At 40.3% G+C, this 14,953-nt stretch overlaps 1 protein-coding gene across 1 annotated transcript in view; it reads right to left on the bottom strand.

Annotated features, from left to right (window-relative positions):
• Positions 1–211: 211 nt before the first annotated feature.
• The window catches only part of clpb (ClpB family mitochondrial disaggregase), a 41,273-nt gene continuing 26,531 nt past the window's right edge, over positions 212–14,953 (bottom strand). Inside the window, exons 8-16 of the mRNA XM_042486063.2 lie at positions 9,635–9,712; positions 7,386–7,441; positions 7,099–7,143; positions 5,866–6,027; positions 5,601–5,757; positions 5,165–5,238; positions 4,901–5,020; positions 3,379–3,483; positions 212–2,796 (exon numbers count right to left, since the gene is read on the bottom strand). Of these exons, the coding sequence (XP_042341997.2) occupies positions 2,599–2,796; positions 3,379–3,483; positions 4,901–5,020; positions 5,165–5,238; positions 5,601–5,757; positions 5,866–6,027; positions 7,099–7,143; positions 7,386–7,441; positions 9,635–9,712 (995 nt within the window). The 3' untranslated portion in view covers positions 212–2,598. The remainder of the gene's footprint in view (positions 2,797–3,378; positions 3,484–4,900; positions 5,021–5,164; positions 5,239–5,600; positions 5,758–5,865; positions 6,028–7,098; positions 7,144–7,385; positions 7,442–9,634; positions 9,713–14,953) is intronic.

Genomic DNA, 14,953 nt, shown 5'->3' with positions numbered 1-14,953 from the left:
ACCGCGCTGCATTCTCTCCCAGCGTTCGACACAGACCCCCACACAGAGCAGAATTCCAGGGAAATTCCTCTGTCATGTTGTTCTACAAGGTGGAAAAGCGTTATTGTTGCAGAATTCCCACCCAGGCTCTCACTCTCTGTCTCTCACACACACATCCATCCATCCATCAGGAGTGTCAGTGCGCCACAAACGGAACAAAAAAACAGAGGAATTTCCTTTTTGTTGTGATGACTTTATTTACTCAGTGGAGGTCGGGATACAAGAATGAAAAATGTTGCTCGATTACATTTGGCGCCTTGTCAACATGCTGTTCAAACATTTATGAAACAACACTTTGAATATTATTTCTACACGACTCTAAATGTCTCTTTATGTCAGATAGATTTTTTTAGATAGACACACACTGTACAGCACCGGAGCACGCTGTCGTGACAGGCGAGTTCCTCTACATCAACATGCATCAACAGAAACAATTCACAAGGCAGTTTTATAAGCTATCATTCAAGTGACTGCTATACTTTACTGCTTGGTTTTTCTCCACTAACACATTTTTTACTAAAATGAAATAAATAAGCAGGTTGTGTTTACTAACATTTATCAGTGATGCTCTGCTGGTGATGATTTCTATGTAAATATGCATTAAAATGAACAGAGATCACGATCCGAGCCAATGTCAAACTATCTTTGGTTGTTAATACTTCTCTTCATCACAGCAAATGGACAAACACAAAGTGACTGTAGTTTAGTACACAATGGTAAAACATTTTTCATTCTTAAACCAAATTACTTAGTATTTAAGAGATTTAAATTTTGTTACTCATTAATGTTAATTTAGGTGTTTTCCTATTTGACTTCCCTATGGTCAAAATCACGTAACTCCCTAAGTGGCCTCCAAACAGCCATTCATCTTTTTATTGTCAGATGTAGACCCTCCACTGTTCATTGCCTTTAACTTAACTTACATATTTATCCTTATCTCTTTAAAGGAGCTGTATGCAACATTCAGAGCATATCTATGATTCAGAGTCAGGTCAGTTTTGAACATGGAGGTGGTGAGCAGCAAACAGTGGTAATGGTGGGAATGGCGCTAACAATGGCAACAGTGCTGCCAGAGCTAGCAATGTTAACATTGGGGATAGTGAAGGGTGGGCGCTGCACTTCCAGGATGATGCTGTCCCACCACCATGGGTCAGGACGGCATTATCAGCTGTAACTGTCATATTTGCATATTGCAGAGCGGTAGCAGTTAGTTAGTCAGTGGCATACACACACAGGGACTCACATGAATTTAAGGCTCATTTATGCTCACCGTTTGATATGTACATGACTACAGATGGAGTCTTCTGTCTGTACTTTGTTCATTTAGTCCGCATTTATGCATGCGTTATGAAAGTTTATGGATACGGACAAAATGGAGCAGTGGAAATCAGGGGGAGCACTGTAGCATAGTTCCAGCTAGATTTGACCACAGAAGACAGATGCATTTAAAAAATGGTGGAATGTAACGCAAATATAGTGAAAAGAATTCTCTGTCCACATATCATGATGTATTTCATGGCCTCACAGTCCACCGCCGTCTACAGTGCTGCCTCTGTAAAAAGGTACATTTTTATAACCTCCTGTATTGTAGCCTCATTTCTTGTATGAAACTTTTGACTCTGTTATCTATTGCCACCTGTTGGCTGTATCTGTGCAAACATATAGGACACATAAAGTATGAGAGCGGTGACGTTTGAAATGTATGTATGTATTTTTCTACATAAAGGGAGCATCAATGAACCTTAGCATGGATGCATAGCCGAACCATTTACCACAACAAACCACAGAGAAGCTCAGGCTACTACACACATAGCGGTAGCATGACTTTATTCTCTACTCCACTATATCTTTACATAGCAGCTAGTGGTTTGTTGCTATATTAATGCTCTGAATGTCACATAGAGAATGTTTAATAAATATTAAATACTTTGGCTGTTTTCAGTTTTCTCACTATAAGATTAACATTAACTATCACTATGTCACAGCTAGACATCAACAGTTGGATACTACAGATGTAATGCAGCAAAGCTTTTGTTTCAGCTAATACAATGGCTTCAATCCACTGATATGAGATGTTTGATGATCATGAAGCTGCACATGCATGCTGAAGCATCTATGCTGTGTTTACACTCTGTAACATGTTACTTACCCTGCGCTTAGATTTTATTTCCAATGAGACTGTATGCACAGTGATTATCAGTCTTGGCTGTGAAAATGAATAACAAACTTTAATGGTCAAGTAGGCGGAATTAGTTCACATTTTACAGTACACATTGTTGGCAGATATTATATTGCGATACTGTGTAAAAGTTGGCATGTAAATACTGCATATGTGTACTGAAAAAGAGAGGCAGTGATGTGTTTATCGAGGTACTTTTATTGGTAAAATCCATCAAGAACTATCCAACCTCCTCATACTATGATGATGATGATGGTGATGGTGATGATGATGATGATGATGGTGATGATGATGATGATAATGATAATGATATCGTGTGTGTGGAAAGTGTACATGTGTGCATAAATTTATCTGGATATATCCTCTGTGTGTCTGTGTTGTTAATGTTCAGGGCTCAGCGGTGGACGGATGTCCAGCGTTCTTGATGAGCTGTCCTCTCCTACCACCTCAAGGCGCAGACTGGGCGTCCTCCGCTCCTCCTGGTCCTCTGATTGGACAGACAGACGCAGTGTGCAGCCTTTGGGCAGCAGCTCCTGCTCGTATGCTGCAGCTAACTGGTTGACGACCCGCCGCTCAACCTGAGGTATCAGTGACAAGGTTAGTGGTGAGATGAAGTTTAGAAAATTGTATTTAAACCAGTATGCTGACTATTTCCGATTACTTCCTTTAATTTATTTTGCATTTTTAATAGATTGTTTCTTCATATTACAGTTAAAAATGAATTTGTCGACTATTGCTTTCTACATCTGCTGTTCTTGAGCTTTGCTCCTGGATCACGAAAACAACATAATGCTGATACTGAACTTTTTTTTTTAACTACTGAAAACAAATCCCTGTTGTCGGCTGATAAGAGCTCTTCACTGATCAAAACATGTGACTTATGTCTACTGTATATCTAATATATATCATGTGTCATATATCTATCTATGACACATGATGATATCAATATACCAAATATACCACTTAATTATGGATTCATCTACTTATTTTCTTAAATGGCTCCTACAAACACTTGACTTTGACCCAAGACACTGCTGCCTTGCAGACCATGTTTGTGTGACTCAAAGCCATTTGAGTTTTGTTTTTTGTTTTGTTTTTTTTTGCGACATCTGCAATGTTTTCCTAATCATAACAAAGTAGTTTTATTGCCTAGAACTAACCTCATGTTTGATGGAGCGTGCTCCGTAGTGCATGTTATACCCGCCCGCCAACAGGTCCAGAACCGGGCGCTCCCACTGAAGAGTTATATCATGGCGCTGCTTAGCCTAATGACAGGGAGAAGGGAGTAACAGAGAGATAAAGAAGAGCTTATTATCATAAGAGGTTATTATAGCAAACAGTCAAATCAAAGAGGGAGGATGGTGGATGCCGGAGAAAGAGACAAATGCAGAAGCAGAGAGGAGAAACTGTCAAGCAGCATGCCTGCCAATGCTAATCAACAGGCCCTTAATGCATTTTAATCAAACTCCAGTCAATAGCAGCGATCAGAGCTGCTCATTTAGCTACTGATGTTAACACTCCATTCAATAAATACAATGCCGTGTTTTACTCCAGAGATACAAACACTAATATCACAAGATTACAAATACGGTATTAAGGCAATAATGATAGCACTAAACATTTAATTTATTTAATATAAGTGAGTGACAAACAAATGGCTCGTGAGGATTCTGTAATAATGAGATTTCTGCTGTGAGCAGCACTGCCACACACAGACAGAGACGAGTTATTACGAGACACAAACACTTAAAACGTTAAAGACAAATAGATGCATGAGAACAAGTAGCAGCAGCATTCAAGACAAATGCACAGAGTGAGAGTCATGAGTCACGCTCCTATCAGTTGCCTGCAGGGCCCATGTTGACTGTCAGGACACCAGCTGTAATATTAATAATTAAATATTGATGAAGGCTCCACATGTTAAACACTGTAATCACATTATAGTGAGTAGTAGTGGCACATGATATTGATCTGCGTGTGTTCCTGCACAGCTCAACGGCTGCAGGATGAAGTGGGTAGGGCCTTCCAGCCCCAGTGGAGAACACCCATGTTATAAAAGTACGGTGCTGTGAAGTCTTTCAAATAGGGCTGCAACTTATGATAAGTTTCACTGTCAAATAATCTGTCAATCATTTTCTCTATTAATCAGTTAGTTTTGTAGATCTATAAAGTAGTGAAAATGTCGATCAGTGTTTCCCGAAGCCCAAAATGATGTCCTCCAATGTTTTATAATGTTCTCAACTCAAAGACCTTTAAGACCTTTTCAAAAGAATAGTTAACTAAATTTAAGACTTTTTTTTATCATCGTTTTCTCATTCAAGCACTGCAGGTTTGACGGTGAGTGTATACAGTACTGTTCAGAGGCAGGTTTTATGTAGGAATAGGTTATTAGATTAAGTTAGGTATGTCTATATTTTGCCAACAGTTAAGTACAAGTGTAAAGTATAAAAACAGTATTAGGTTCAGTACTGGGCTTAAAGATTTGTAAAATCAGAAATGTGTATTTTTACAAAGAAGAGCTTGATTCATTTTGACAAAAATAAATTAAAAGATGTAAAAATTAAATTAGCTAAAATGTTTGTGGCAATTAAGACCTAACAAATTCTAACTGACTTTTTTTAGGGCATTATCTTAAGTCATTTTAAGACTTCTTACAGACCTGCAGACACCCTGGTTACATACCTTCTTGGCCCAGAAGTTGAGCTCTTTGCTGACCAGCTGCAGCAGCTCTGAGTGACAGAATGGGAGGAAGTACACAATTTCATTGATCCGACCCAGAAACTCGTCTCTCCGGAAATGAGCCTGGGGAGGAACCAAAGAGTTAACAATGACGACCGAAGCCTCTCATGCCAACAACAGTAAACTGCTGTAGTGAAGCAAACAGTTAAACTGCACCATTTGTCTGTAATTACTTCAAAACAAGGTGTGTCTGAGTAACTGAGTTACCTTCAGGATCGGACGAATCACAGATTCTTTGAACTGTCTGGAGATTGTGATGTCATCACTTTTCTGTACATCCTCTGTAGAAAAAACACATCTATGTTAATCTCACTTTAAATTTTATTCACCTGACGTCTCTATATGTCTTCACAGGGAAGGGCCAAATCACTTCACTTTATGTGTTTGCAATTTTTAAAATGTTGATCGAAATTATTTAGCAAAACATTATTTGGCAAACTAAAAACTGACAATTTGACAAACAAAATAATCTGAAGTATCGTCAGAATGGGTTGTAACGGGCTCCTGATGTGAGTACTAATAAAGTTCTAAAGCGATGTAGAATTTATTTTTCAGCTGTAGCAAAAGATGCATATAACAAACGCAGGTCAATGTGTTTGTGTTTGCATTTTTAAGTATGTGTGTGTTTGTGTGTTTCTCTCACCAAGGTTGTCGGCCAGCTTTCTACGGCTGACCACCTCAGCTTCCTGGCGAAGTTGTAGTGCATGCTGGGCGATTTCATCACTTGCAACGTTGGATGTCATGATGAAGATGGCATCTTTACATTCGATGGTCTTCCCTTTACCATCTGTGAGGCGACCCTGAGAGAAGGACCGCAGGAACGACAGAGGTCAGTCCTTTAGTGTTACACTTGCAAATGCTTCATCAAACAGAAACACAGGATGGCCACTGTGTGTTTGTATACGCACCTCATCAAAAAGCTGCAGCATGATAGTGAGAACATCAGGGTGAGCCTTGTCTACTTCATCAAACAGGACGACAGCGTTGGGACACGCCTTTAATAGCTTGGTCAGCTGGCCCCCCTCTTCATGTCCCACATATCCCGGTGGGGAGCCAATGAACTTTGCCACCTGAGACAAGAGGGAGAGAGAGTACTTGGGCTGGATATCGCTTAAAAAGTTCCAATACCAATACCAGTACCCTTAAAATGATTACAATACCAACAGAGAACATCATTCAACACTGATAGTACTAATCAGGTGGCGAATATTTTGGTGGCATCGCAGCCACTGAACTGCCAACTCAGTCAAATGCGCAGCACTCACTTCACCAAACATCATACTGTATGCGTTTTAGCTGCTGCTGCGGGAGTGGGAGCTCTCCGCCAGGGACAGTTGTGAGAGTCCGTCCGGCCACACGCAGACAGAGACAGAGCTAACTGTTAGCGTGACACAATAAATGGCACCTAATGCTCATTATTCAACAACAGAGTCAAGTTGATTCAGTGTTGGTGTGAGTTTGTTGGGAACGTCCAATGGCTCGGTGTTGGATGTTAGCTGCTGGCCGCTGCTGCTTATGTTAGCTTGGAAACTGGGCAAATGCTGAACTCACTGTTAACTAAGGAGAGTGGCTCTAAAGACAGCAGCAATGACAAGTTTGTTGATCCGGGGTTGAGTTGGGACGGTAAGTGATAAAAGCTTGATTGCAGGTTTTATTTCACCGGAGACGTTTCAAAATTGCTTAAAGTTATCTGGTTCATACCTTGAAGGTACCGCCCGAGGGGGTGCACAAAATACCGTACAAAGGACCATACTTTACCTATAAAGCTTTCTGTTGCTGCAAACTATGCAGAAGTCAACACTGGATAACTGTACTGAGGTGAAATGATAAGATGTGGTTCTTGAACATCATACAATAAAGCAACTCTGATTCACTGATGAAATGTATTCATCACCGAAGCCTCACAAAGAAGGGCAAAAACAACATTAATTTTAGTTTATGCATCCATTATGAGTACATAAACAGAATTAATCCACTGTGTCAGTGACATGCATCTGCAGCAGTAGAGTGATGTAATTGTTACTCTCTCCTTTGAAAGGAATGAACCTCTGTTAGAGCAACAAATTCAACACAGTTTGTGTGATTCATCCAGTCATTAGAAACACACAGTTTCTGACTCTTCCTGGTAAAAAGTGTCTTACCTCGTGTTTTTCCTGGAACTCCGACATGTCCATACGGATGAAACCCTGCAATCACATGATGGGTTAACCTCCTAAAGAGGCACAACATGCTGCTGTATCAGTGTGTTGAACATGTGCTACTAATAGTTACCATGGAAACCAGCACAAATTGAATTCCTTGTCATTTCTTCAAGGCAGGAAGAGACACTATATTAAATGTCTGTTTTATATTAGTGGGAGGACCTGTTTTCCGCCAATTGACTGAATATTTGAAGATTGGTGTGTGTGTGAGACGCTTCATAACATACCTTTTTGATGTCCTTGTGCATGTAGCGAGCCACCTGTTTGGCCAACTCTGTCTTTCCTGTGACATCCAGCATCAGACAAAACAGAGACATCATTCAATTATTCAGCTTCAAACAGGAACAACTCCTGCCCCCATTTAATTATTTTGTTTTTAGTATTGAAAAACAATGCCTACTCTTTTGGAATACATCAGTATGCAGAGATTTCAGGAAGCTTACTCATTTCAGACAGAAAAACGATCTCTCTCCTTCTCTAAGTGCTGGCCTAAATCCCAGTGTCTCCCTCTACAGAGCTTTCAATCATCTCAAGCTCTCTAGAAGCACACATTATGTTTGGCGCTAAAATATTCTGCATATAATATGCTCATATATGATATTGATGTCTTGTGTTTGGTATGCTTATGATTGTGTGTGTGTGTGTGTGTGTGTGTGTGTGTGAGGCTGTGTGTCTTGTTGCTGTGTTTAATATTGATGTCTCATGGCCACTGTTTGTCGCTGAAGGCAGCAGAGAATATGAACACTGTCTCCCCTTCATCTATCTCTCTGGCCTGTCATCTCACCATCTCCCTCTTTTTTAGCCATCTATCTGGCCCGTAATATCCCTCCTTCTCCCTCTTTCCTTTACTCCAACACACACATACACTCACACTTCCTGATCTTGCTGCTGTTTCAGAAAAATTTAAGATTTTCTCTGAACTGGAGATGTCAAGTTTCAACTTAAAATATTGACTATCTGCAGATATTGACTTGATTCAAAACAAGTTTTCTACATAATACTGCTCCATACTTAGCCTGCGGAAGTCCATCTTTAAAAATATTTTTGACTTTTAAATAAGAATACACCCTGTATCACAGCCCTTCTTTAAATGGCTTCTTATGTTTTTTTATTGTGCCATTTTTGCCTTTATTCTGACAGTAGGTGTGAGAGACAGATACATGGACATATGAGTGTCAAAACGGATCTGTTGCAGCAGAAAGGTCCAAACAGAATTCAGTAAGTCTCAATTCATCCCCAGTGGATATCTTTAATTGAAACCTCTTTCGTGTTGTTCTGAGGTTTGTCCCCTCTCAGCGCTGTGCGTCACAAAGACATTCATTCAGTGTTTTAAAGTGCAATCAGCTGTTTTTGACAGCTAGTGAACCCAGCGCTCAATGGACTACAATAAACAAACAAATTGGAAATGGATGGAGCTTTGTAAAGCCAATACTTATCAATTTTTTATTGGTCCTAAGTTATGGGCAGGTGGGTGCTGCGCTTCACCACCATAAGTTGGGGCTATGTTATCAGGGGTAACCACTGTATGAGCGCAGTGCAGAAGGGCAGCAATTAGCTAGCCAGTGGAACATAAAGGGAGAGATTTACATGCACTTACATGCATATGCAACCGGCCCGCCGACCAAAATAAAAAACAGTGAAGCTGAGATTACAACACACACAGGTAGCGTGACTTAATTCTCTGTCCAGGACGCCATTAGTCCACCATATCTTTACACAGCAAATAGTGTTTTTCTGCTATAATAACAGGCAACATGTCATATATATATACATATGCCCTTAAAGGCAGGACACGGAAGCATAACGGCCACCCTCTGGCTCCCTCCAGCTAAACACAGTTAGCTCTGTCAACACTGTTAGCACTGCTTGGTGTTAGCACCATTAGCTGTAAGCCGCCACAATCGTGGCTCAGACTCTAAATCATAGGCATGCTCTGAATGTCTTTCAGAAAATGCTGTCTGAGATTGGGAGCAACTCTAACATTAGCTTACAGTTTAGTTAACTATGCCAGCTGACCTTCAAATATAAAAATTAGCCTGCCATCCTGGTACTGTGCCGACTGTAGGAATAGTACATTGGCTAGATCAAGGGAGCACATTCTTTGAAAACTTAATTGTCAGATTTTTTGTTTTTATTTTCTCAAATACAGCCCCTCTTTTAATATTTGAATTTAAATCTTAATAAAATGAAGATATTTACAAATAAACAAATCAAAAAAGAGATGTGAAAAACTGTCAAAAGAAATCTTGTTTAATTTCCTCTACTTTTACATTTATTCTGTTTCTTTTGAAATCAGTAGACTGGATGGAGGAAAATACACTCCACATGCATTCAACAAACTTCAGAGACTTGACTTACTCAAGTGTTCTGTTTATTTTGGCAGCTACCTTCAAGAAACTCAAGAGTTTTTTGTCATTACTTCATTAGATCAAATGAGAGAGAGGAGGTGTTTGGTGTGAAAGATAGAGTGACTTACCAATTCCTGATGAGCCGAGGAAGAGGAATACAAGAGGATGCTCCTCGTCATACCACCCATTCTCCTTCCTCCTGATGGCTACAGAGTGCAGAGACAGAGAGAAAGAAGATGAGACTATTATTTCATTTATTTGCATTTGTTGACTTTGCTTTTGCACTGAGTATTGTGATTTTCACCCAACTGAACCGGATTGACCCGAGGGCGACGGGTATCCCAGAAACTATGATAAAAGAGTGAGAGAGCAGGGATGAGAAAAGGGTCAAGACATTTGGTGGAGAGAAAAAAAAAGAGTCAGAAGAGAGAAAACAGAGCAAGAGAGCAAGATGAGAGACCTCCAGAAAGCTACCCACGCTGCCCCTCTTCCCCCCTCAGTCAGTGGGGCCATTAGCCAGCAGTAATTGTGTTAGCCTCCCTGGCGCGGCCATGGCGAAATCAGTTTAGCATGGATCGCAGCCTCACACACACACAGACACACACGCTTGCTTAAAGAGGAGTGCCTACCCAACCCTGCCATCACCCCAGCAACCACACTCACACACATACACAAAGACAAGATGATGAGGTGGATCGGAGGGGAGTGTATTTGGCCCGTGGTTTCAGCCACTCGACGAAGAAGCAGACACCAGCACAAACTCATCCAAATCTGAAGCTGTTGAGAGGCCGGGGGCCAAAACCAGAGCCACAGATGAGCAAGGTTTTGCCAACAGAATCAAAGCACGGCACAGTGGCTTATTGGCTGCCTTCAGCAAAATGGACCTGGGTTTGAATCCACTGACAGGCTGGATGTGTGGAGTTCTCACTTTGACTGTGTGGCTACCCTTCCAAGGTCCAAACACATACAGTTTGGATTGGAAACGTATTAATGTGCCTCACCTTAAGGAGCTCAGAGGCTGTTGAGTATGTATATAAAATGGGTGGATGCATCCTGATCATGTCATTATTTAAATCTTCATAAAGCTCACACAAAATGATCACAGTTCCCTTTATGAGCTGTGCATCTACCTCAAGACCTTTTGGGCCTGTTAACACCTGGAATATGTCTTTGGTGATCGGATCACAAGTGGACAGCTCTCCGTCTGTTATGACCTGGTGTTAAAATGCTTCTTTACATGCATCCCGACTGAGAGACCACTTTTGGTCCAGACTTACTTCCCCATGCTCTATATCGTCATTGTTGGGCACAAACCTTGTATCTCCACATTTCACTATTTTCTTTTTTTTTTGTTAATTAATTCTATTGTTCCCCCTCTGCGTCTATTAGTGGATTTTAACATTTCTCAAACAATGAAGTGTATGTAAAAAAAGCTTATGATTAAACCTGTCTCCATTGGTTTCTTTTAAAAACACAGCATTTTTTCTAATGAAAAAATACTACTACTTTTTCTCCTGAAAAATAGATTTTGGAGATAGGAGGTTTGCGCCCGACAGCGGTGATATCCAAATAAACATATACGTCATTTACATTTGCGATACAAAAGAAGTAGTAGTTTGCAAGATGTGGTGCATGGGCTAAATTAAAGCAAAACAGAAGGAGTCTAATCCTTCATCTAATCATTCAAAATATTTGAAGAACTCATATTATATATCTGACACGCCAATGAGTACGTACCTCCGCCTACATAGAGGACGTCAGCTGATTAGGCTGTGCTTCAATGTGGACCAAACACGAGCAAACACACTGCTGAGAAAATGTTGCCAAATGCAGACCGGATCACCTCCAAATGTGGTCTGAGTGATCAGATCTCAACAAGGATGATTGGGTACATTCCCATCTGACTTAGAGCTCTCCATCTATGATCCAGTAACCCAGGATGCTTGTTGATTTCAGGTGTAAACAGAGCCTCAACTGATGCTGGCGGACTTGCTGGTAATGTGTGGGGAAACCCTGGAAAACACCATTAGTCAAACCTACAATATTGGCCCTTATATCAATATTGAGGTATTTAATCAAAATATTGTGATATTTTATTTTCTCCATATTGCCCAGCTCTGACTATAAGTCTGCAATTTCTATTTCCAATTTTTGGTGTTGGCTATGTTAATGCTGCCACATCAGGCTAGCTTTTATCCTGACAGAAACACCAAACATGCAACCACACACAGTAGGTCTGTCTTTGGGTTAGCTTTGACTTGATAACTTTATCTCTGGATTGTTAATTTAGGCTTTTTAAAATATGGAGACTGCACATCAGTTACATCATGAATTCTGGTCTGTTTGAATCTGACAAGTGAGAACATCATTAGAGAAGCCTTGACTCAAACATGTATGACAGGCTGGTCAATTTATGCGACACTTTTCCTTCAATTTCCGACCAGTTTTATACACCTGCCATGTATTCTAATCCAGTTTCCACTGCCTTTACAACTTCTGGCCAACTGTCTGTACTGACAAGTTCTTAACATAAATATCTCTAGTTAGTTTGAGATAATGAGCTTAAAAAATGCATCTTAGAGGTGTCAATTACTTGGCAACTTATCGTGTGCAGCCAGAGGATGGTAAGTGGCAGGAGAAATCTGTGGCCAAGTTGCTAAAGAGAAGGAACCGAAGCTTCAGTTCACCTTTCAGCAACAGTCAAAGTGAGTCCAACAACAGCTGCAGATGAGATGAAGAGACATTTCCTGCTCGCTTATTGTGATCTAACAGGCTCTGTGTGTGATGCAGTGAAGCTAAAATCCTTCACGACAGACACCAGACCTGAGTGTTAAACTAGCTACTAATAGCTGATAATCATAAAGAACAGATGCTTGGCAGCAGCAGAGGAAGAGAGAGATGACATGGTAGGGAGGGAAGCAGCAGGACGAGCAGAGATAAGGAGAGGAAAGAGGAGTAAGGATGTAGGAGGAGATAAAGAGAGGAAAGAGAGAGGAGTGATGGAGATAAGGAGACAGAGAAACAAACGAGTGTGTCAGAGATGGACACGGAGATGAATAGTGACAAGAGGGGCTCCAAAGCTCCGTCTGCTTTATCAATGGCTGTGTGAATGACAGCGTAACCTTCTGTGTGTGTGTTTGTGTGTGTTTTAGTTGATTGAGACCGACTTTGACAGAAGGGCACATTGACATTTCTCAGAGGACCCTGACAACAACAAGGAAAGGAAGGAGACACAAAACAAATGAAAGCTTGCTCTTTCTCACACACACACATGCATGCACACACTTTCTCTAACAACACACAGTCTCACAAACACACATACACACTCAGAGCAGCGTGTATTGGGCAGGTCTGGTTGGCTCTAACATGATTATAGAGGGATGATTCTCCTCAATAACTCTTAGCCCTGAGAGCTAAACCTGGATCAATCTAACCTCCTTCCTGTGTGTGTGTGTGTGTGTGTGTGTGTGTGTGTGTGTGTGTGTGTGTGTGTGTTTGTGTGTGGTTGTGTATCTTGCTGCAGGCCAGCTGTTCGTCATGAGATGTTCAGGTGGAAACAGCCATTCTGGAGACATGACAACACACCAAGTGCAAAAATTTTTTGGTAGGTGTTTCCCAACTTTCGATACAATATTTTATTAATTCTTTGGACAACAATACAATATTTGCTGGTATCACAAAGTCTGCCACTATACAGTTTTGCTTCATTTCAAATTAGGGACCTGAGACAATATCACTTAGGTACCTATCTATCTATCAATCAAGTGATCGATAGATATATAGATATGAATTATATCATTGTAAATTCAGTATATTTAGCCTTTGGACTATTGATCAATTAACTGGTTTGAGTACATTTTTTTAGTTAAAATTCTAGCATAAATAAGAATATTTTCTGTTTTCTTCCCTCCTCTGTGACAACAAACGGAATATCTTTGGATTTTGGACAAAATAAGACATTTGAGGACGTCATCGGATACTTAAGGAAACATTAATTGACTTTTTTTCAACAATCAAAATAATTGTTAGTTGCGACCCTACACATGAAACAAGCTATTTCAAAACTCCACCTTCATCTCTGGGAAACTGTAATGGATGATGGGGAATGAGAAGAGCTGCTGAAACGTGACAAAGGTTTAAATATATTGTAGTATGTGTTGCCTCTGAGATTACATCATCTGGTCATGTGCAGCTCCCATCTCTCTTTATCTGTATGCCCCTTTCTCATTTGTTGTCTCTTTATCTCCAGTATATCCCTTCCGCTCTTTCCTGGTCCATGTCCTCATCTCTAAATCTCTACCTCCCCCTCTTTGACTCTGCCAGAGTTTGGCTCATTCCATCTCTGCTCCTCTTTGAAATGGCACACAACATTATGACTGCAACTAACGACTATTTTCATTGTAGATTAACCTGTTGATTATCTTCTCGATTAGTTGATTATTTGTTAGGTCTATAAAATGTCAGAAAATGTTGAAAAATATTGTTCATTGTTTCCCAAAGCCCAGGATTACATCCTAAAATGTCTTGTTTTGTCTACACCCCAAAACTATTCAGTTTACTTTTGGAGTAAAAGAAACCAGGAAATACTGACGTTCAAGAAGCTGAAATCAGAAAATGTTGACTTTTTTTTAATTACTCAGACTGATTAATCGATTGTCAGATTTGTTGATGAATAATTTAATTGTTGACAACGAATCAATTATTCATTGTAGCTCTACACAACACAAGTATAAATTCACAGACGACAACATGTTTTTGTATTTATCTTTGCAAATGGATCCTCTTTTCAGCATCCAACATGTTCTCTGGCTTGCTTTCAGACTCTGTGTGTGTGTGTGTGTGTGTGTGTGTGTGTGTGTGTGTGTGTGTGTGTGCGCGCGCGCTCGCGTGTGTGCGCGTGTGTGTGATATATTCACTGTAATACTTCTCAGAGATCAATAAGCTGTTCCTTTATCACTGTGGTGACGTCTTCTATGGCTTTCAGGACAATTTGCCATGATAACAACTATCATTCATCACCTTGCCAAAGACTACAAGTCCCAAGATTTCGTCTTGCTTCATTGACTCCCATCAAAACCACCACTGACACTTGTAACTATTACTTATATAGCATAACTGTTTGTATTTTGCCTTATAAACATCTATAGTTTTATATTTTCTAGTTTATTTTTTTTATGAGGTCTGTAGGCAAAATTCCAAGTTGTTCTCTTGTTGGTTGTAAACTCTGCAGTATTTGCTCTCATGAAAAAATTACAGATTATAATATCCACTTCCAGCTTTGGGAGTGAGTTGATTATTTTCACAAATCTGCCCAAGATCATAAAAAAACACACAACCTCCTCCTTCTCTGCAGAGCCCTTTCTGAAGACACACTCTTTCTCTCTCTCTCATCTGCGGATCAATACATGGCCTCCGTGGATGCCTGGTGTAATATCAGCTCTTTACTG

The sequence above is a fragment of the Plectropomus leopardus genome, chromosome 6 (genome assembly GCF_026936395.1).
Source record: "Plectropomus leopardus strain MGB_pleo_1.0 chromosome 6, ASM2693639v1, whole genome shotgun sequence".
NCBI lineage: Eukaryota > Metazoa > Chordata > Actinopteri > Perciformes > Serranidae > Plectropomus > Plectropomus leopardus.
The sequence above is the reverse complement of the archived record's forward strand: the minus strand, read 5'-3'. Positions and strand labels throughout refer to the sequence as shown.